Source organism: Pristiophorus japonicus, chromosome 12 (assembly GCF_044704955.1).
Source record: "Pristiophorus japonicus isolate sPriJap1 chromosome 12, sPriJap1.hap1, whole genome shotgun sequence".
NCBI lineage: Eukaryota > Metazoa > Chordata > Chondrichthyes > Pristiophoridae > Pristiophorus > Pristiophorus japonicus.
Genome location: NC_091988.1, coordinates 165,024,287 through 165,047,213, shown reverse-complemented (window position 1 = coordinate 165,047,213; position 22,927 = coordinate 165,024,287). Strand labels below are relative to the sequence as shown.

The 22,927-nt window shown below is 43.0% G+C and overlaps 1 protein-coding gene across 2 annotated transcripts in view; it reads right to left on the bottom strand.

The window, feature by feature from the left end:
* jph2 (junctophilin 2) overlaps positions 1-22,673 on the bottom strand; it is a 117,147-nt gene extending 94,474 nt beyond the window's left edge. Inside the window, exons 1-2 of one of the 2 annotated variants that reach the window (XM_070896104.1) lie at positions 22,610-22,673; positions 7,403-8,192 (exon numbers count right to left, since the gene is read on the bottom strand). In XM_070896104.1, the coding sequence (XP_070752205.1) occupies positions 7,403-8,163 (761 nt within the window). In that variant the 5' untranslated portion in view covers positions 8,164-8,192; positions 22,610-22,673. Of the gene's footprint in view, positions 1-7,402; positions 8,193-20,899; positions 21,689-22,609 lie in introns of those variants that run through there. The other variant, XM_070896103.1, reaches the window with a different exon arrangement.
* Positions 22,674-22,927: the final 254 nt, after the last annotated feature.

Here is a 22,927-nt window from a genome sequence, read left to right as displayed (position 1 = left end):
GCCTATTTTCTTCCCTTATTCTCCTCTACTGAAGACACTGGGGTGAAATTGGTCTTTGGCACAAAACAGGTGATAGTGAATCAGCAAACTGTTTTACAGCCCACTCTTTCCCATTGAAAATATATGCATATTATATATACACACACACACAAACACAATAAGTATTTCCCAGCACAGAAATGTCAAGCTCCCTAGCAATCTTTCTTTATGGAAAAAAATAATTGGCTTCAACAACTGCCTGTATTTTCAATTCTGTCAGTGACTTTCTTAACATGGTTCTGCTTTTCAATCCCTGTCCAGAGTCCCAACGAGCGACAAGCTGATCCTCCTTGGCGACTTCAACGCCAGTGTCAGAAAAGACACTGACCTCTGGGGAGGAGTGATCGGCAGGGAAAGCCAACTTCAATGGCATCCTCCTGCTGATGAAATGCTTAGAACACAGCCTCATCATAAGCAATACCCTGTTCCGTCAGAAGGACAAATATAAAGCTTCATGGCAACACCCTCGCTCCAAGCACTGGCGTCTGCTAGACTACGTCATCGTCCAAGCGAGGGACCGCAAAGACGTGTGCATCACCCGCGTCGTGACAGTAGCTGACGACTGCTGGATGGACCAGCGCCTAATTCGCTCTGTCATCACCATCAAACATTGCCCCAAAACAGCGACGGCAACAGAAACAATGATGCAGGAAAATCAGCGCCGGTGCACTCAAAGACCCTGCTAAGAAAGCCCTATGAAGCCCGTGCCTCGCTACCAACCTGACGACTCCCAGTGACCCAGAGACGCAGAGTGTCCACAGTGTCTGGTCAACCCTCAAGGCTTCCATAATTAGCACCTGCGAAGAGACACTCGGTCATTCGATCAGGAAACACCAACTGGTTTGACGAGAATGACCAGGAGATCCAGGAGCTAATGTGTTGCAAGTGCAAGGCATTCTTGGACTGGAAGCAGCAACACAACTTGAGGGCAAGAAAGCAGCTCTACAGACGTCTGAAGGCCGAGGTCCAACAGAAAACCCGTGACCTAAAGAACAGATGGTGGGTGGAGAAAGCTCAAGAAATCCAGCAGCCAGCCAGCAACCATGACGTGCAAGGATTCTTCAGCGCAATTAAGACGATCTACGGCCCAAGCACCCAAAGCCCTACCCCACTGAGGGCCAAGAACGGAGAGATGCTCATCAAGGACAGAGAGGCAGTCAGTGCCCGCTGGAAGGAGCACTTTGAGGATCTCCTCAACCGAGACTCTGTCTTCGACGTGAGTGTCCTCGACTCCATCCTACAGCATGCCAACCGCCACCATCTCAGCACAACCCCTGCCCAGCACAAGGTTGAAAAGGACATCCAACAACTGAACAACAACAAGTCATCAGGAGCAGATGGAATCCCCGCCAAAGCACTAAAACATGGCAGAGAAGCACGACCGGCCTCTTATCTGGAAGAAGGAGATCATGCCGGGAGATCTCAGAGACGCTGCAATTGTGACCACCTTCAAGAAAGGTGACAAGTCCGACTGCGGTAACTACAGAGGAATCTCCCTGCTGTCGACCACCGGGAAATTCATCACAAGAATTCTCCTGAACCGTCTTCTTCCTATGGCTGAAGAACTCCTCCCAGAGTCACAATGCGGATTCCGCCCGCTAAGGGGCACAATGGACCCGATCTTCACCGCATGGCAAATACAAGAGAAATGCAGGGAACAGCACCAACACCTGTACCTGGCCTTCTTCAAGGGATTATGGAGCATCCTCCTCAGATTCGCTTGCCCCCAAAAATTTGTCACCATTCTCCGCCTGCCCCACGATGATATGCAAGCCGTGATCCTGACCAACGGATCCATCACAGACCCATTACACGTTCGGACTGGGGTCAAGCAAGGCTGTGTCATCGCACCAACGTCTTCTTGAACTTCCTTGCTGCAATGCTCCATCTCATCCTCAGCAAGCTCCCCACTGGAGTGGAGCTAAATCTGTTCAACCTCCGCCGCCTCCAGGCCAGTTCAAAAATCATCCCATTCTCTGTGATGGAACTACAGTATGCAGGCGACACCCGCGTCAGCGCACACACGGAGGCCGAACTCCAAGCTATCGTCAACACCTTCACCGAGGCGTACGAGAGCATGAGCCTTACGCTAAACATCCATAAGACAAAGGTCATCTACGAACCTGCCCCCACCACACAGCACTGCCCCCCGGTTATCAAAATCCTTGGACAACGTGAACCATTTTCCATACCTTTGGAGCCTACTGTCAACAAGGGCAGACATCGACGACGAGGTCCAATACCGCCTTCAGTGTGCCAGTGCAGCCTTTGGTCGCCAGAGAAAGAGTGTCTTTGAAGACCAGGACTTCAAACCCGGCACCAAGCTCATGGTCTTCAGAGCAGTGGTGATACCCGTCCTCCTATATGGCAGTCACCTCAAAACACTGGAGAAGTACCACCAATGCTGCCTCCACAACATCCTGCAAATCCATTGGTCTGGCCAATATCCCCAGCATTGAAGCACTGACCATGCTCGAGCAGCTCCGCTGGATGGGCCACATCGTCCGCATGCCTGACACGAGACTCCCAAAACAAGCGCTCTACTCTGAGCTCCGACATGGCAAGCGAGCCCCAGGTGGGCATAGGTAACGCTTCAAGGACACTCTCAAAGCCTCCTTGAAAAAAATGTAACATTCCCCCCGGCCCAAGACCGCCCAAAGTGGAGGAAAAGCATCCAGGAAGGCGCTGAACACCGAGTCTCTTCACCGAGAGCAAGCTGAAGCCAAGCGTCGACAGCGAAAGAAACGCGTGGCAACCCAGGCACCCCACCCACCTGTTACCTCAACCACTGTTTGCCCCACCTGTGAAAGAGACTGTAGGTCCCGCATTGGACTCTTCAGTCATCTGAGAACTCATTTCTAGTGTGGAAGCAAGTCATGTTCGACTCCGAGGGACTGCCTATGGTGATGATGATGCTTTCCAGAAAAGGATTGCCTAGCCTGTATTCAAAGTAATGAAGTACTGCCATGCTGAAGTATCTAAAACTGCATTAATTCTGCCAGTTTTATGCAAAACAGTTTTGCATTGATATAAAAGCAACAATAATAACTCAAGAGTCACATCAACACCCTTACCCCCACACGTACACTAAAGTGAGCCTATGTCATTGCCCTTTAACCTTGCACTGGGTGCTGTATAAGTTTAACCTGGAACAAACCTTTATTTTGAAAATGCCCAAGTGTTCCATTCGATATCCTGGAAACTTTATAAACGTGCTCATCAGAAGTATACAGACCAAAGAATTAATTTTCCATGGTGGTGGTGGGTCAGGTGGGAAAGTTGTTATTTTTGACAGCGGGTCGAGAACGTGCTGTCATCCCACTCCCACACACCTTTCCCACAGGTGCATCTATCATCCCGGAGCCAACCCGACCTTCAGCGGCGGGGGACCCAATTTAAATCATTATGAGGTACTTTACAGGCACTTAAGAACCTTTCTCCCCCTACTTGTTAAATTTCCCTACATGGTCATGGGATTCACGCAGCTTGGGAACCACGTCTGTCAACCTGAGGTGTGAGTTCAGTGGCCATTGCTCCAACTGATTACTTGACAGCTTGGAAAACAAACCAAAATAGAAACATGTTGATTACATCAGCTAATGGATTGATGGAGATTCTGTTCTACTGGTAAATGTTAATTTAAAAATTCGTGAAAGGATGTAAATGGTGAGGGAAATACATTTTTCACTGGCCATTCTCGGCTGTTGCCTTCCAATTCAACAGTAATTGCAGTGAATTGATCTGCACTATAAAAAATGATATGTACCATTTAAATAAATTTGTGTGTTGTTTTTGGTCAAGTTTTTTCCTCACTGTATACTGCGATTGTCCAGTTATACATTAAATCAAGTCATCAACCTTAACAATTTCATTCTCATCACTCATTCCACTGATTCAATTTGCTTTCAGTCCCTGAATATGACTAATTTAATTTTTCAGTTTGAGATTCTCTCGTTTGTTAGCTTCAATGGATGAGCTGCAGAAATCCCAGAAACACATCGTCAGCACCACTTACACTGTTTGTCAGGGTTTCCGCAGCTCTTCTGCTGAACTTGCATAAATAAGATTGTATACCCACTCCTTTACAGTTACGTTTAAAATCTGCGTAATTGTATGTCTTACCTATACACACATATCTTTTATTTGTACCAGATACTGATACAAAAGTCTATAGATTTGTGACTAAAGCACCAATAACTTCCCAGTTAATGTATCTTTTAATTAAGTTTTTAATCGTATTTGTAGATGGAGTCATATTACTTAATGATATTATTTAAATATTTCTTTGTCACTCATGTATAACTTTTATTATATTATTGTACAGTAAAGATTCAACACCCACTATGTTAGATTAAACTAAAAATTTTATGTGGCCTGGGTCCCTTTAAGGATCCTGGCTTAAACCACGTCATGAATGACGTCACCAGACCTGCTCTATTTAATTGGGCCGGGTAAAGCACTGGGCGGGCTTAATAGGCCCCATTAAGGCAAGTTCATTTTCTACAGTGAGATGGAAACAGCAACGGGGTTGCGACCCTCCACGGACATCAGCCCCATCCAAGTGTCAGGTCAAACAGCCATGTTAAAATGTCAGTCAGTTTAGGTTTTTTTTTACATCGAATTTGTTTTATATTAACTCCCATCCCACCATTTTTTAAGTTTATCTCCACTGCACAAAATTACCTGGTTGGGAGTAGGGCAAGTAATCTATTCTGCCAATGGCACTCTGTCATGTGTCATTAGAAAGTGTGTGAGAGCAGCCCAGGTAACAGTTCCTATGAAGTTCCTTCCTACCCTTTTGGCAAAAGTTTTGCCTCCATGCTGTGCCTCTGCTTGGCAACAATGCTGATATCAGAAAGTCATAATTTAAGCAAATGTAAAATCTCATCCAAACTCTCTGTTACACATTATGTTGGTACTCCAGAGGTACATGTTAATTCCAATGTAATACCCAGAGGCAAGTTAATGTTTGCAACTATACTGACTGAATGTGATGTAATGTAATGTTGCAAAAGAGTCAAATAAACCTGAGAGGAAAGATAAATGTCAAATATGTATATCAGTAAGATGTGAGAATTGAAAAGTTGAAGGAAATAGATGAAAAGGCATAAAGGAATTTCACAGAATACACAGGAAAAACAGAAAGGTGAGAAATACATATTCAGCAGTATTGGGAGGGCAAATGGGTGGGCAAGAGAGACAGCATTAGAGGTGGACGGGCAGATGACAGTGATGCAAAGTGCCACTTGAGAAGATAGTTGACAGAGATCCAATTCAGTACTGGAGAGATACACCAAAATAAGTAGCTACAACAGGAAAGAAATAGGTGGGTGACAGGGATATCAATAACATTATGGAGAAGGAATACAGAGAGATAAGACACAGCAGCGAGAAAGATGTAGAAAATGTACCCAGGGAAAGAACACCTAGTTAATGGCAACACAGAGAAAATAGCAAGAGAAGAGATTAACTGGGTGAGATTCAAAGTAGCACTAGCGTGTGACTGACAGGGATACATAATGTAGCAAGGTGAGAGGAGGTAGAGGAAGTCAAATGAGACTCACTGAGGTGATTTTAACCCACTCGCCTCCGAAAACTTACCGCCCGTCTCCACTCCATTCCCACCACCTTAACTGGGCCCTTTTTTAGGTGGCTGAGGTGACTGTCTGTCTCATTAATATATGTAAGTTGGCCTATTATGTCATTTGGATCCGAATGGCATTTTAACTGCCAACTGATCTGTGTGCCTGTCGCTGTACTAAAACCTGGTCTGCAGGGAAAAGAGGCACTATTAGGTACGTTTTCCAGCTCTTCCTGACCCCGCAAGGAAAGTCTGGGCCTCTGTTGCCCCGAGCACCTCCACTTCCTACCCACGATACCCTACTGAAGCAAAGGCATACCTGACTACTTACAGGTAGCCTCTGGGTCACCAGATCATCTCCTGCTGTCAACTGACCAGCTGCCTCTTTATTTTTTTTTAAATTCGTTGCCAATCTTTCCAATTCTTTGTCAAATCACAAACGCCAGAGGTCACCTTGCACACATCAAGGATCACTCTGCGCCAATGCTCTTAGCCAAAAGGCCTAGAGCCACTGCACCGTTCCTGGAAGTACTGCAATACCAGGTTCGTGTCATGGAGGTGGATGGGTCAGGCCCCCCACACACCTCCGTGGAGGTGGATGGGTCAAGCCACCCCACCCACCCTCTTTATATCTGTTTTGGGAGGACAGCTGGCCAGCGGGATGTAAATGAACCAGTGGGTTAAAGCAGCTCAGGACTCAAATTGATGATGTTGGGGAGGTTTAATGCTCATCCACACTCAGCCCTCCTGAAACTCTCTCCCAGTTAAAATCTCCCTCAGTGAGTTTGACAGATGAGCAAGCTAGCCAAGACTCAAAGCCAGTAAGTAGTAGAGATATACACCAGCAAACACATAATTTCACACTTTTCATTAAAAGTGTCTCCATTATAAAGTACAAATGGAAACTTTAACTTCTGATAACCTAATTAATCAACCACCCATTAAAATTAGAACAAAGATTTAAATAACAATTTTTGCATGTGGCTTTTTCCCTCTGCCAATTTTGTTGCTAAAGTTATGCTACTTCCCTGCCTTAAATGGATGACATTTTATGATTACTTGAAACTCTGCTACATTTCTTACTTTGTATATTCCACATAACATCACTTAATGAAAAAGTTCATATATAACGTGTGGAGAGCAACACAATTCTGGCAATACAAATTTTAATTTTGGCCCTCAACTTGAAAGACCAAGTAATTAATGCCTTATAGGCAATGCTGCATTGGGATAATGTTGTTAGGAATTTAAAGTTATTTTTCCATAATTAATAAAACAAAAAGAATGTTCCAATGATGCATTCATTGTTATATGACACTTGACCTCTGCCTGTTATTGTACACTGCTATTCTGCATGAAAAATTCTGCATTGTGCTATCATGGTAACTGAAGCAGAAATATTAGCTAAGACTTCCTGAAAAATTGCTCTGACTGAAAGATGAGAGCGATGTGCTAGCAAAAGCCTTTTTAAATTATCGATTGATTGGAGGACTGAATGGAACTGGTTGAAAATAAGGGCTCAACATGTATAGGAATTTTAATTCAACCTCTGAGCATGCGGAAATCTCTATCTTCAATCCCAATGATACAGGTTAAAAATACCCTCAGTGATGAACTTCTGACTGCTTACCACCCCCAAACCTTGGCATCACAACGTCTGACCTGGAAAGTGTCACTTATTCCAGTGGCATTCTTGCTTGTCTGCACTTGTGTCGATGGTTGGCCATGCAACTCACACCCATTCCCAATGGTGGGACCTCGTCAATGGGACTTTCGGCTTACCTGGACAATGCGATCTCGGACTTCTGCCTGGCGATAGCCGCTGCCCTCTGCGCCCCTTCCATGCTCCTCTCCACCTTCTCCCGCAGCTTGTTGGTCCTCAGGGGGATCAGATGCTTCTTTTTGCCCTTGACCAGCACGTTGTTCTTGTACTTGCCCTCCTCCTTGCGGCCGTCCGGGAAGGTGGTGCAGCCGTAGCCGTGGCGCAGGTTGTCGTGCCACTCGCCCTCGTACTTGAGGCCGCTCGAGCGCTCGCTGACCCCGTAGCCCGAGCGCTTGTCGCCCTTCCACTCGCCCATGTAGTTCTCGGTGGTGGTGGCATCGATGTCGGGCTCGACGGGCGGGAAGTCGTCGGCGCCGCCGTCGCCCAGGCTGGCGGTGGAGTTGGCGTCGCTGGCGGCCGAGCTGAGGCCGGCGTCGCTCTTGAGGAAGCTGAGCTTGCTGCGCTGGCTGGACAGTGAGCTCTTGGACTCGCTCTTCCTCAGCTTGCCCAGCAGCGAGCCCCGCCGGAACAGACCTTTCTTCTTGGGCTTCTGCTCGGCGTCGCCGGCGCTCTGCAGGCTGAGCGCGAAGCCGCCGCGGCTCGGGCCGATGGCGGCGGCCGGGGAGGCGAGGGCCACCGAGTCGGCGGGCGGCTCGTGCTGCAGCACCGCGCCGTTGCTGTGCTCGCTGCGGAGGGAGGTGAGCGAGGTCCGCAGCGGCGAGCGGATCATGGTGGCCATACCGTAGGGCACACTCTGGCGCACTCCATATCCATGGCGCATCCCTCCTGTAAACTGGCCCTGGTACGTACCTGGAAACACAACCAAAAAAAACACACTCTTCACTGGTCAGCCACAATCATTGTCACCGTACTATTAAACATCATCTCAATAGGTAGCCCATGTCTGAGGATGATGTCGCCAACCAACAAAACTCTGCTCATGTACCTCATGGCTAATTGTAGGACTTTGCGGTGCGCAATTTGACTGCTATCTTGCTTGTGTAATACTTAGTAATTCACTTGCTGTGAAGTTCTTTGGGACACCAGGAGAGCGTGAAAAGTGCCATATAAATGCAAGTTCTTTGACTCATTAACAAAAAGGGACAATAAAGACATCCTTCAAAACTTCGAACCTTGGTTAGACCACACATACAGCACTGTGCACAGTTCTGGTCTCCATACTACAAAAAGGATATTTGAGGCACTGGTGCAGGTGCAAAACAAAGACAAGGATAATACCAGAACGGAGAGATTATAACTATCTTGAAAGACTCAATGGTCGGGAGCTAAGGCTGAGGGCTACCTAATATACGTATTAAAATGATGAAGAGGTTTGATAGGACAGAAGTCGAGATAATATTTTCTATGGGTCATAAATACAAGATACTCACCAATAAATCCAATAGAGAATTTGGGAGAAACTTTTTTTTTACTCAGAGTGGTTAGAATGTGGAACTTGCCACTAGTCAGCATGGATTTGTTATGGGAAGGTTATGTCTGATTAACTTGATTTAATTTTTGGGGGAGGGAATAAGGAGGGTAGTGTGTTTGATGCAAGGCTTTTGATAAGATCCCACATGGCAGACTGGTCACGGAAGTAAAAGCCCATGGTATCCAAGGCAAAGTGGCAAGTTGGATCCAAAATTGGCTCAGAGGCAGGAAGCTAAGAATAATGGTTGATGGGTATTTTTGTGTCTGGAAGGCTGTTTCCAGTGAGATTCCACAGGGCTCAGTAATAGGTCCCTTACTTTTTGTGGTATATATCAATGATTTAGACTTGAATGTAGGGGGTATGATTAAGAAGTTTGCCGATGAAACAAAAATTGGCCATGTGGAAGAAAGCTGTAGACTGCAGGAAGATAACAATGAACTGGTCAGGTGGGCAGAACAGTGGCAAATGGAATTCAATCCAGAGAAGTGTGAGGTCATGCATTTGGGCAGGGTTAACAAGGCAATAGAAGACACAATAAATGGTAGAACACTGAAGTGTAGAGGAACAAAGGGACCTTGGAGTGCATGTCCACAGATCCCTAAAGGTAGCAGGCCAGGTAGATAAGATGGTTAAGAAGGCATATGGAATACTTGCCTTTATTAGCCAAGGCATAGAATACAAGAGCAGGGAAGTTATGCTTGAACTGTATAAAACACTGGTTAGGCCACAGCTGGAGTACTGCGTGCAGTTCTGGTCACCACATTACAGGAAAGATGTGATTGCACTCAAGAGGGTGCAGAGGAGATTTACGAGGATGTTGCCTGGACTGGAGAATTTTAGCAATGAGGAAAGATTGGATAGGCTGGGGTTGTTTTCTTTGGAACAGAAGGCTCAGGGGAGACCTTATTGAGGTGTATAAGGTTATGAGGAGCCTAGATAGAGTGGATAGGAAGGACCTATTTCCCTTAGCAGAGGAGTCAATAACCATGGGGTATAGATTTAAAATAATTGGTAGGAGGTTTAGAGGGGATTTGAGGGAAAATGTTTTCATCCAGAGGGTGGTAGGGGTCTGGAACTTACTGCCTGAAAGGGGGTAGAGGCAGAAACACTCACTACATTTTAAAAGTAATTGGATATGCACTTGAAGTGCCGTAACCTACAAGGCTATGGTCCAAAAGCTGGAAAGTGGGATTAGGCTGGATAGCTCTTTGTCGGCCGACACGGACACGATGGACCAAAATTGCCTCCTTCCGTGCTGTAAATTTAATGATTCTATGAAATTGAGTAGTTGAGGCAAATAGCGTAGATACATTTAAGGGGAAGCTAGGTAAGTACATGAGGGAGAAAAAGGTTATATTGACAGGGTTAAGATTAAATAGGGTGGGAGGATGCTCATGTGGATCATAAACACTGGCATGGACCAGTAGGGTCGAATGGCCTAATCTGTGCTGTAAATTCTATGTAATTCTACCGTAATTGAAATGGTACAATAATTTACTTAAGAAAAGGCTGATGTTAACTTGGTTAAAATATTGAAAACCATGTGAAGTTATTATAGAAGGAAGTGGGTGAATAGGGTAGAGAAAGAATTGAAAAACAGATAAATCATGTTAATGTTCATAGCAATAAGGTTAATATGACACTTAAAGAACTGAATAAATACCAATACAAAATTATTTTAAAATAAATTAAACATAGAATAGGTACAATGATTTGAATTGTTTCTGAATCCATAAATGAGTAATTTGTTTGTTGCAGAAAATACAGGGTAGAAACTGGGAAAACTAGAAATCCCCTAATCTGTCTGGAAGTAGAGTGATCAACTGGTGCCAGTGTTAAGAAGCAGATCCTCTTCGTTTTTTTAAACTCACTTTGACTCTCACAAAATTGGTAACCCTTCTAAAAGTAGGGTTCCGATCTGCATATTTAAAGAGAACCCTGCCAGCTTGGGATGTGTGCCCTTTCCACCTTGCAGGTGGTCAGATTGGGATAGGAAAGGAGTGGGAGCCACTTTAACTGCCCCCGTGTGATTTCTGCCAGGTAGGGAAGAGTTAAAACAGTGGTCTATGATTCATTTGCTTATTAAGAAGTTAGTTGTGGCTGTTGCTAACAGTTCCTGACACAAACTTTACAATGTGTCCAATTTTAGTGTGGTGAAGACAAGGGCTTTACTTAGACACGTTGGATAGTCGTCCAAAATGCTGTAAAAAAGATAATGTGACTTTTAGATTGGAAGTTTGTGTTAAATGAATTCTTAGCTAAAACGCTTGTTTGCCACGAATAATGCAGGAACTGTTAGACTAATTGCAAAAGTATGGACTAAGTCGTAAAATTTTAAAACACAATGATGATTCTAAAACAGTCAACTTAAGAATGGGGACAAAGAGAGCCACTGATCATTGGTTGATGTACCCCTTTATCATGAGAATGAATGCTTTATTTATGGAAGATCATGTGACAAATCTCAGAATGGCAAAATGCCTAACTGAATGTTAGTGATATTTACACTACAACGGTCTACGATTATAATTGTATGAGATAGTGGCCATGTCATAAAGCAAACCTTTGCAGCTGACTCATGTCACACACACCTCTGGATTGGAGATCTGTCCAAAGCTCTCCACCAATGTCATGTTATAGTCAACCACTAGGTTTGTACAAGAAATGTAACTTCTGGAGAAAGGCTTGGTTTTCACACAATGACACAGGTAAGATTGCAAATTTACTGGGGTAGACATTTGTCTTGGATGGTAGCACGAAACAGGCGGTATCGCAATGGCCGCTTGTTATACACTTCGCTTGATATTCAGTTATAATGGAACTGAATATCGGGTGGGTGGTATAGCAGGTGGCTGATATGATAGCGCCCGTTTTTCTTCTGCCCAAGATGAATTTCTACCCCACTTTCTCTTTTGGAAATCACAGTGGGGAACCCACATCTTTCTCCTGTTTGGCACAGCATATTGCCGTTCCAATGCCCTGAGCTATCCTTTTATGTATGACACAAAACTGCAAACTCCTCAAAGTATTTAAAGACAATATATTGCAGCAGATTTATTTTGATGATTTAAATCAGTACTAATTTTTCTAAAAATGCAGAATTGTATCTTTGCTGGCTATACATAACTTCTATTTTCAGAGATTCAATCTGTTATAATTAAGATTTAAATTAAGTATTAAAAATAATATAAAATGCAACAAGCCATCCTAAAATAAATGACAGAAAGTATGAAATAACTTGCATTTAATGACCTCTGGACATCCCAAAGCACTTTACAACCAAAGTACTTTTTGAAATGTTGTGATGTAGAAGCGCATCAGCCAATTTTAAGTTGATCTGTAAATCAAGTGCCCCCTGATTAAAGGGGGGGGACACTAAAATCGACATATTAAACAAATTAAACTTTGGACAGTACTTTAAATCAAGTTAAAATTTGGTTGCCGAGGGTGATGATGCACTCCAGTCCCTTTGGCGTCCATCTCTCGCGGAAGACCATTTTGCTCACATCAAGGTCCCACAAACAGCAATAAATTAATGACCAGATAATCTTATAGTGATGTTGGTTGAGGAATAAATATCGGCCAGAACAACAGGCGAACTCCCTTGCTCTTCAGATATGTAACATGGGATCTTTTATGTCCACTTGAGAGGGCAGGTAGGGTCTTAGTTTAAAGTCCCATCTGAAAGACTGCATTTCCAGCAGTGCAGTACTCCCTCAGTAAGGCACTGAAGTGTCAACCTAGATTATGTACTCAAATTTCTGGAGTGAGACTTGAACCCACAATCTTCCAACTCAGAGGCAAGAGTACTACCTCTGAGTGATGACTGACACCGGAATCATTTTAGCACACTAAGGAATGTTGTACCAAACAAAACTAAGTATTAAGATGATCTCTGGAGTTCTCAGACATAGAAACAGCATATCTGTGAATTGATTGTTGCATTGGTAATTTTAAAATTTAAATTTGTTTATTTGCTGACTGTCTTGATTTTGTATATAGCCAGCAGGTCTGGTGCAGAGTAATTCAAAACGGTGTCAGGTTCGAAAACTAAATGAAACTATACATTAGGGATGATATTAACAACTACTTAATGGATAATAAAATAGTATTTGTTACTTCCCCGATGCCAATTATAAAGTGTAATACTAAACAACATCTGGAAAGAGTACTTTGGCCACTGAAAGGCCCTAATTCATCTCATACATTATTCACTGTGGTTTTCAGTTGAAGTTGTGAATTTTCAGAATACAGATTTTTAACACTTTGGTGAAATGAAAATGAAAGTGTACTCTTGCATGGGAGTTAGATTGGTTTAGGTAATCCAAATTATCTTTATCCGTAACCGGATGCTCACACTGATTTCAACTTATTGTACTGCATATTTAATAACTTATGGATTCATCTGTTGCAATATTTTCTGTCTTGTTAAAATATATATGAATAATAATTCCCTTGAAAGATATTCATTGCATATACTGCAGTGTAATATTGCAGTTAAGAGTTGATGCAATGTGATTTGCTTTGTTACTATGGAAACTAGCCAACACCTCTGGCAGCATCACTGTTTAATGCACACAGTACACAAGATGGTAAATTGTTATATAAGTTGGATCATTTTATTAAAATAGATGCTTTGCATTGTATTAACTGTCACAATAATAAGCTTATACATAAGGGGACTAATGTTTGTTATGTACTATACAATGGGAGATCATTTTTTTAAATCGCTTCAATTAAAAATATATACAGAAATTGAGGCAAAAGTGTATTTTATTATGTGTAATTATTCTATTGCTCTGTGATCATTTCAATGGAGGAAATAGAAACCTTTCCAATCGGTTTAACCATGATCTAATGCTAAATATTTTAATTCTGATTGAGATTCACAATTGTTTAATAGATTTTGTAAAGCTCAGTATTGTTATTTGCCCAATACTAGCTATAAAATGTAAAACTAAATTGTGAACAATAACTCGTCTGATACAATTTTATTTGAAGTGTTAGTTTTGAGAATGTTGCCTTATAATAATTTGATCAAAGAAAATGAAATTGAGATATTTACATAAGAATTTATTTCAATCTGGGTCTAATAACACCTGCTTTCCTGGCTTGAACCTTTCTAACAACTGATGATAGTTGTAAATTAATTACTGGCTGTACAATAATTCCTAAAGGCTGCATATTCAACTTCTAAAATATCAAGGATAATTTTAAGAAAATCAAGTTTGAAATAAAGGAATCAACTGTAACAAAGCCCATTTAGAGATAAGGTATCCTCCCATTATCAATATCCAGTTTTGCATGAAAATTCAGCCTTGGAATATAATTCAGATTACTGAAAAAATTAAATTTCCATTTCAAAGACTATGTTTAAATACATTACAGCTTACCCACACAAAACCTAAGGAGATCAGATTAAAAGGTCGAGATGTAAGAAGAAACACCTATGGTTAGAATATAAACAGTAGACTGGAGACTTGGCGGAATGACAGCCCACTGTAGCTGCAGGAGAACTCCTATTAGGGTAATAATTATGCTGATCAGGCCAAGAAAGTCAGCAGAAAATGTAAGATTCAGAGTGGTTGCGTTTTACAAGAGCTACTGAATTTTTTTTCCTCTCCTGAAATAATGTCATTCAATAAACTTTAACATATGTTTTGAGAGTGTGTTTATTTCTTTCCGAGTAGGAAACAATCTGTCAATCCCTGAAACCCAGAGGTGGGGAGAGGAGATCCTTCTGAGATTTCAGGATGGGAGAGTGGCCAATGTAGTACCCATTTTTAAAAAGGGGGACGGAGATAATCTGGGTAACTATAGGCTACTTACTTTAACATCAGTGGTTGTGTATAGTGTACATGGACTTTAGAAAAGCCTTTGACAAGGTACCACATGGGGGATTACCGGAGAAGTTTAAGGAGTATGGAGTTGGTAAGAGGATAGAAAACTGGATTAAAAATTGAATAAAAAGGGAGAAAATGGACTAGTAGTTATGGGTAGTTTTTCAGAGTGATTGGAAGTGAGTAGTCAATAGTCATATCCCCAAGATTCAGTTCTGGGCCACTTCTGTTCACTGTGTATATCAGTGATTTGAATATAGGCCTCGAGAGAGAGAGAGAGAGAGAGAGTAGTGTCGAAATTTTCAGATGATACCAAAATAGGAGGCATAGTTAAATCTTAGTTAAGACCAGAAGAAGCAGCAAAGGAATATTGATAAGATGGGGGAATTGACTAAAACATGGCAGATGGAATTCAATGTCAGTAACTGTGAGGTGATGTATTTTGGTGAAATAAGTAACAGTAATTATACTTTGAATGCAAGTAGGTTTGGTACTGTAGGCGAGCAGAGAGATTTGGGGGTACAGGTTCATTAAAACATAAGAATTGGGAGCAGGAGTAGGCCATTCGGCCCCTCAAGCCTGCTCCACCATTCAATAAGATCATGGCTGATCTTCTAACTCAACTCCACTTTCCTGCACTATCCCCATATCACTTGATTCCCTTAATATTCAAAAATCTAGCGATCTCTGTCTTGAATATACTCAATGACTGAGCATCCACGGGCCTCTGGGGTAGAGAATTCCAAAGATTCACCACCCTCTGAATGAAGAAATTTCTCCTCACCTCAGTCCTAAATGGTCGACCCCTTATTCTAGACTCCCCAGCCAGGGGAAACATCCTCCCTGCATCTATCCTGTCAAGCCCTGTAAGAATTTTGTATGTTTCAATGAGATCACCTCTAATCGCTAGAGAATAGGACAATCCCTCTATCCCAGGAATCAGTCTGGTGAACCTTTGTTGTACTCCCTTCTATGGCAAGTATGTCCTTCCTTAGGTAAGGAAAGCAAAACTGTACACCAGGGCCCTATAGATTTACAGTAAGACATCTTTACTGCTTTACTGAAATCCTCTTGGAATAAAGGCCAACATACAATTTGCTTTCTTAATTGCTTGCTGTACCTGCATGTTAACTTTCAGTGATTCATGTACAAGGATATAAGAAATAAGAGCAGGAGTAGGCCATTTGGCCCCTCGAACCTGTTCCGTCATTCAATTAGATCATGGCTGATCTGATCCTGGCCTCAACTCCATTTCCCTGCCTGCTCCCCATAACCCTGGACTCCCGTATCATACAAAAATCTGTCTATCTCCACCTTAAATATATTCAAAAACCCAGCCACCACAACTCTCTGGGGTAGAGAATTCCAAAGACTCACAACCCTCTGAAAGAAGAAATTCCTCCTCATTTCTGTTTTAAATGGGCGACCCTTTATTCTGAAACTATGCCCCCTAATTCTAGATTCCCTCATGAAACGTCCTCTCTGCATCTACCCTGTCAAGCCCCCTCAGAATATTATATGTTTCAATAAGATCACCTCTCATTCTTCTGAACTCCAATAAATACAGGCTCAACCTTTCTTCATATGGCAACCCCTTCATCTCAGGAATCAACCCCGTGAACCTTCTCTGAACTGCCTCCAATGCAAGTATATCCTTCCTTAAATAAGGAGACCAAAATTATACGCAGTACTCTAGGTGTGGTATTATCAATGCCCTGTACAGTTCAAGCTGGACTTCCCTACTTTTATACTCCATTCCCCTTGCAATAAAGGACCTGATTACTTGCTGCACCTGCATGTTAACTTTTTGTGCAAAAGAGTTTCATGTACAAGAATCCCCAGATCCCTCTGTACTACAGAATCTTGTAATAGCTCCCCATTTAAATAATAATTTACTTTTTTATTTCTGCTACCAAAGTGGATAACCTCACATTTTCCCACATTATAGTCCATCTGCCAAATGTTTGCCCACTCACTGAGCCTATCTATATCCCTTTGTAGATTCTTTGCAATCTCCTCACAACTTGCTTTCCCACCTATCTTTGTATCATCAGCAAATTTAGCTACATTACACTCGGTCACTTCATCCAAGTTATTAATATAAATAATTGAGGCTCAATCACTAATCCCTGTGGCACCCCACTAGTTACAGTTTGCCAACCTGAAAATGACCCATTTATCCCGCCTCTCTGTTTTCTGTTATTTAGCCAATCCTCTATCCTCGCTAATATATTACCCCCAACCCCGTGAACTCTTATCTTGTGCAGTAACCTTTTGTGTGGCACCTTATCGAATGCTTTCTGGAAATCCAAATATACCACATCAATTGGTTCTCCTTTATCGACTCTGCTCGTTATGTCCTCGAAGAACTCCAGAAAATTTGTCAAACATGATTTCCGATTCATAAAACCATACTGACTCTGGTTGACTGCATTATGATTTTCCTATGTGTCCTGCTACTACTTTCTTAATGATGGACTCCAACATTTTCCCAATGACAGATGTTAGGCTAACTGGTCTATAGTTTCCTGCTTTTTGTCTCCCTCCTTTCTTAAATCATCATCATCATCATAGGCAGTCCCTCGGAATCAAGGAAGACTTGCTTCCACTCCTGAAGTGAGTTATTTGGTGGCTGAACATTCCAATATGAGAGCCACAGACTCTGTCATAGATGGGACAGATAGTCGTTGAGGGAAGGGGTGGGTGGGACTGGTTTGCCACACGCTCTTTCCGCTATCTGCGCTTGATTTCTACATGCTCTCGGCATTGAGACTCGAGGTGCTCAGCGCCCTCTCGGATGCTCTTCCTCCATTTAGGGTGGTCTTGGGCCAGGGGCTCCCAGGTGGGGATGTCGCACTTTATCAGGGAGGCTTTGAGGGTATCCTTGTAGCGTTTCCATTGCCCACCTTTGGCTCGTTTGCCGTGAATGAGCTCAAAGTAGAGCACTTGCTTTGGGAGTCTCGTGTCTGGCATGCGAACTATGTGGCCTGCCCAGCGGAGCTGATCGAGTGTGGTCAGTGCTTCAATGCTGGGGATGTTGGCCTGAATGAGGACGCTGATGTTGGTGCGCCTGTCCTCCCAAGGGATTTGTAGGATCTTGCGGAGACATCGTTGGTGATATTTCTCCAGCAACTTGAGGTGTCTACTGTACACGGTCCATACAGGAGGACAGGTATTACTACAGCCCTGTAGACCATGAGCTTGGTGGCAGTTTTGAGGGCCTGCTCTTCAAACACTCTTTTCCTCAAGCGGCCGAAAGCTGCACTGGCGCACTGCAGGCGGTGTTGGATCTCGTCGTCGACGCCAGCTCTTGTTGATAGGAGGCTCCCGAGATATGGGAAGTGGTCCACGGTGTCCAGGGCTGCGCCGTGGATCTTGATGACTGGGGGGGCAGTGCTGTGCGGTGAGGACAGGCTGGTGAAGGACCTTTGTCTTACAGATGTTTAGCGTAAGGCCCATGCTTTCGTACGCCTCAGTAAATACGTCGACTGTCCTGGAGTTCAGCCTCTGTATGTGCACAGACACAGGCGTCGTCCGCGTACTGTAGCTCGACGACAGAGGTTGGGGTGGTCTTGGATCTGGCCAGCAGACTGGAAAACTGCAAATGTAACACCCCTATTCTTAAATAGGGGTGTTACATTTGCGGTTTTCCAGTCTGTTGGGATCTCGCCAAAATTCAGGTATTTCCCAATCTCTCACCGTTTAAAAAATACTGTTTTTCTATTTTTCCTACCAAAATGGATAACTTCACATTTCTCCACATTATATTCCATTTGCTATGTTCTTGCCCACTCACGTAGTCTGTCTATATCCCCTTGAAGTCTCTTTGCATCCTCCTCACAACTTGCATTCCCACCTAGCTTTGTATCATCAGCAAACTTGGATATATTATTCATATATATATTCACAGAACATTAAAAGCAGTATCTTAGGTTGATAAGGTTGTTTCAAAAAAGTAAATGAAATTCTAGGTTTCATTATGAGGTAGAGCATATAGCCAAGAGGTAATGATGAACCTATATAAAATCTTAATAAGACTTCAGTTAGACTACTGTGTGCAGTATTGGACTGTAGCAAAGATATTGAGGCTATAGAGAGTTTGCAAAGCAGATTCATTAGAATGCTGCCTGGTTATGAGGAAAATTAAATATGGAAAGACTTGCAAAATTGAGTCGTTTTTCATGAGAACATCACAGATTATGGGGTGATATAAGTGTTTGAAATAATTAAAGGATGGAATAGGATAGATAGGAATAGACTGCTTTTAGTAATTGAGGGGTCAAGAGTGAGGGCCCATGCATACAAGATTAAATGTAAGAGAAGTAGAATAGAAAGACTTGCATTTATATAGCGCCTTTCACAACCACCGGAAGCCCCAAAGTGCTTTACAGCCAATTAAGTACTTTTTGAAGTGTAGTCATTGTTGTAATGTAGGAAACGTGGCAGCCAATTTGCACACAGCCAGCTGCCACAAACAGCGATGTGATAATGACCAGATAATCTGTTTTAGTGATGTTGATTGAGGGATAAATATTGGCTAGGACAGAGCATAGGAGAAACTTCTGTACATAGGAGAGTTTTAAAGCTGTGGAATTTACTTCTGGGGTTAGTGGATGAGGTAAAAATTATGTTAATGTTCATAATTGGATTGGTGGGTGGATGAAAAAAGGGGTTGAATGGATATCAGAACAGGATGGGTAAATGCGATTAGAACTATTTGCTTGCATGGAAGTTAAATGCTGACCGACAGGTTGGGCCAAATGGCCTATTTTCACATTATAACTATATCTATATATGGTTGCTAGGAAAAATATGGAAACCGAAAAACATATCTCTAAAATGGATACTTTTTCTTCGTCAGCCAGGTGTCTGGCACGCCTCATCACCATGTTTAATAATATCCAAATTAAGTTACTGAGAAACCTACACTACCAATAGGGTTTCTATTTTCCCAAGTTAGTTGTGCACATACACTATCTTTGTGAGGACACAACTCACTTGCCTAAGTCCTGAAATCGTAGGTATAAATTGCCAAAGTCAAGAAGGTTAAGTATGTGCAGGGGTACTATTGGAGATTAACCAGTTATAACTGCAGCTAACCAGCACTGTCTCCCTCTGCTTGTCAAATTTGCACCACCCTGCTATTAGTGCTTTAGCTTTTTTTTTAAATAAATTCGTAGCCAATCGTTTCCAATTCTTTGTCAAGTCACAAACGCCAGAGGTCACCCTGCACCAGTCAAGGATCACTCTGCGCCAATGCTCTTAGCCAAAAGGCCTAGAGCCACTGCACCGTTCCTGGAAGTACTGCAATACCAGGTTCGTGCCATGGAGGTGGATGGGTCAGGTCCCCCACACAGAGGGATATCGGGAGCCAGGTGGAAAGAATTCCAGCTGCTAATGAAAGGCCTATCCCTCGAGGTTCCTCTTGTGGGGCAAACTGGCTGGTCAATTATCAGCAGTGACCTGGATGGAGTACTGTGGGCTGGCCTGGGTCTGCTACAGAGGGTCGACTTGGTTCTGAACTTCCATCACCAGGCTTGATTTCCTGGAACCATCTTGACCCCAAAGAGACCTGATTAATTCCCCCACAAGGATACTATGCTTTTGATGAGAAACGTGACCTTTTCTGCCCATGTTTACACGAGTACATAGAGCAGTGACAGGAATTCCTTACACCCCCTTCAAACGACTGATTGCTATTTCCTCAACAAAGAATAAACGTTTAGATATCAAATCTTGGCACGTTTTCAAAGTTGATTTCTGGTAACTTTTTTTTCTGAACAAGGTGGTGATGTGTCCACGTGAGCCGAGTAAAATAACAAATCCTTTCTTCCCCACGAACCTATTGAGCACGTTAATTGTAAAAGAAAAACTCTTTCGTTTACATTCAGTTGTGGACTCGTGGTACGTGTTGATACAGTTACCATGGCAACCGGGTAAAAAAAATCACAAATAACGTTGACAAGGGGCCAGGAAACAATTCAAAACATCTGATCCCTAACGGGGGGAAAAAAAATCTGGTTATAATAGTTAGATCTCCAATTGACGATTGAAGATGCTTCCCAATATCAAGCAACATATTTAAAGGTCTTGAGGAGGGAGAAAAATAGATTATAAATTTGAAAGTGGCCGTGTTGTCTCTTTTAAATATAAACTGACATGTTTGATCAGCCGGGAGAGATTTGAATTGAACACTAGTGACTAAAATAATAATAATAATGAGGAAGGGGGTGGGGGGGTCTTACCTCCATCCGCGTATTTCTCGGTGCCGTAGCCGTCCTGGAGGCCGTTATTCCAGGTGCCCTCGTACCTGGCCCCGCTCGCCTGGCTCTGCCTGACCCCGTACCTGCCTTTGAAGCCGTGCGTCCACTCGCCCTTATAAACCCAGCGCCCCTTGGTCTCCAAGCCCAGCCCGTGCCGCTTGCCCTGGGACCAGTAGCCCTCGTACGTGTTGCCGCTGGGCCAGGTGTAGACGCCTACCACCTCGAAGCCGTAGTTCCAGGAGCCCGAGTACTCGCCCTGGCCCTTGGGGCCGGTGCAGATGCCGTGGCCGTGCGCCTTGCCACCTTCCCATCCTCCGCAGTACGCCCCGCCGTCGTCGAAATCAAATCTTCCTCCACTCATGCATGAAACGGATGCCGCTCGCCGACCCGGGGAACAAAAAAAAAGAAGGGAAGCTTTTTTTCTAACAGATCTGAATGAATGGATTAATCTTCAGTCGAGGAGGAGGTTGGTTGTTGGTGGTGGTGGGGGAGATCAGGGCTCCCTGCACCAGGTAGCCGACTGTGCAGCGTCTCTCCCCACCGAACAGCCAGACGTCATTGGGGGGGACGGGAGGCAGCTGTGTGACCCCCTTCTCTCCCTCTCGGCACACAACCGGAATGTTATAACATACCTAACAAGGCTATCAGATCCCACTCGGCTCCAAAAATAAAACCCAATCAACAATCTCCCACAAACGCTTTTTTTAAAACATTACCAGCATCCTTGGGGGATGGACTAATATTTCAAACAGTGAGCACATAATGTAATACATGAAAGTCTCTTTACTTACAACAAATACGTAGTGCTATTTTTTTTAAAGCATAGCCTTGCATATCGTTACATTTTATACGTCTGTGCAATTCAAGGGTCAGGATTAATCATATCCTGGCAGATTCATGTTTTTTTTTAAATTCCCACCACCCCAATATCAATTTTGATCATTACATGTAAACATTTTTCTCAGCTCACGATAAGATTATGTATGCAGCTATCAGAACATAACATTGCAACTCGGTTTTGTTTTTCAATTGGCCTCCCAGAAACTTAGGAACAATTAAATGTCCCAGGAATTGTCTGCACTGACAGGTTTGTTTCCAAAGCTTTCCTATCAATTTCCCAGTGTGTCACTGATATCCTTTTTTTCGAAGGGGCGTGCATTGAAATAACCTTTGCTCTTTTGAAGAGTTTCTAGACGCAATTGTTTTCTTTGCAAAATGTGTTATTTAGATAGTTGTTTCAATGCTTCGGGATGTAAACAGATGTCGCGAGTCGTGGGTGGGAGGACCTTGCAATTCCTGTCACCGCAAGGCGACGAAATGTGTCATAAATGGGTGCGATACACTGAAGCTTCAGACACGATGATAGATCCACGCCCCAATCTCAATATAATAGCCACTAGTCATATAAGTTATACTGTTCTACTCACACTACATCCACCGTGTGCTATACTTCTCAGGGTTTTACATTAAATATAAATTTTCATTTTCAAGATCACGTACTGCACGTAAAACTTAATTTTTTTGCTGAAATTACCATGTTTGCTTCAATCCTTAATTGGTCTGTGGGTGACCAGTAAGTTAGTTATGTGGTGGAACATGAAGTTTCCTGGGGCAATAAATTCATATTTTCGTGCATGTGGGCGTCTTGTGTATTAAAGGACGGATGTCTAGTTATATTGCGCATGCACTTACAAGGTCTGTAAGCAGTTCACATCGCTAATATTTTTCTTCTCCTACATGCGGAGTTAGCACTGATTACGGTTTTCTTCTTTTCAGGGCGAGGAACCCAGTGTAAGCACAGATCTGGCGATGTAGATTGCCATACAGGGAGCCCCCTCTCGAAAAAAGAGAAAATTACAACCGAATTTCTAAAATCCAGCTGCAAAACAAGTGTAACAATGCGCCACCATTGCAAATGGCATCAAAATTAAATATTTCATACATGGACATATATTAACATAGCTCCAGCAAATTTGTGTATTTCACAATTAACGGTGATTACAAAATATG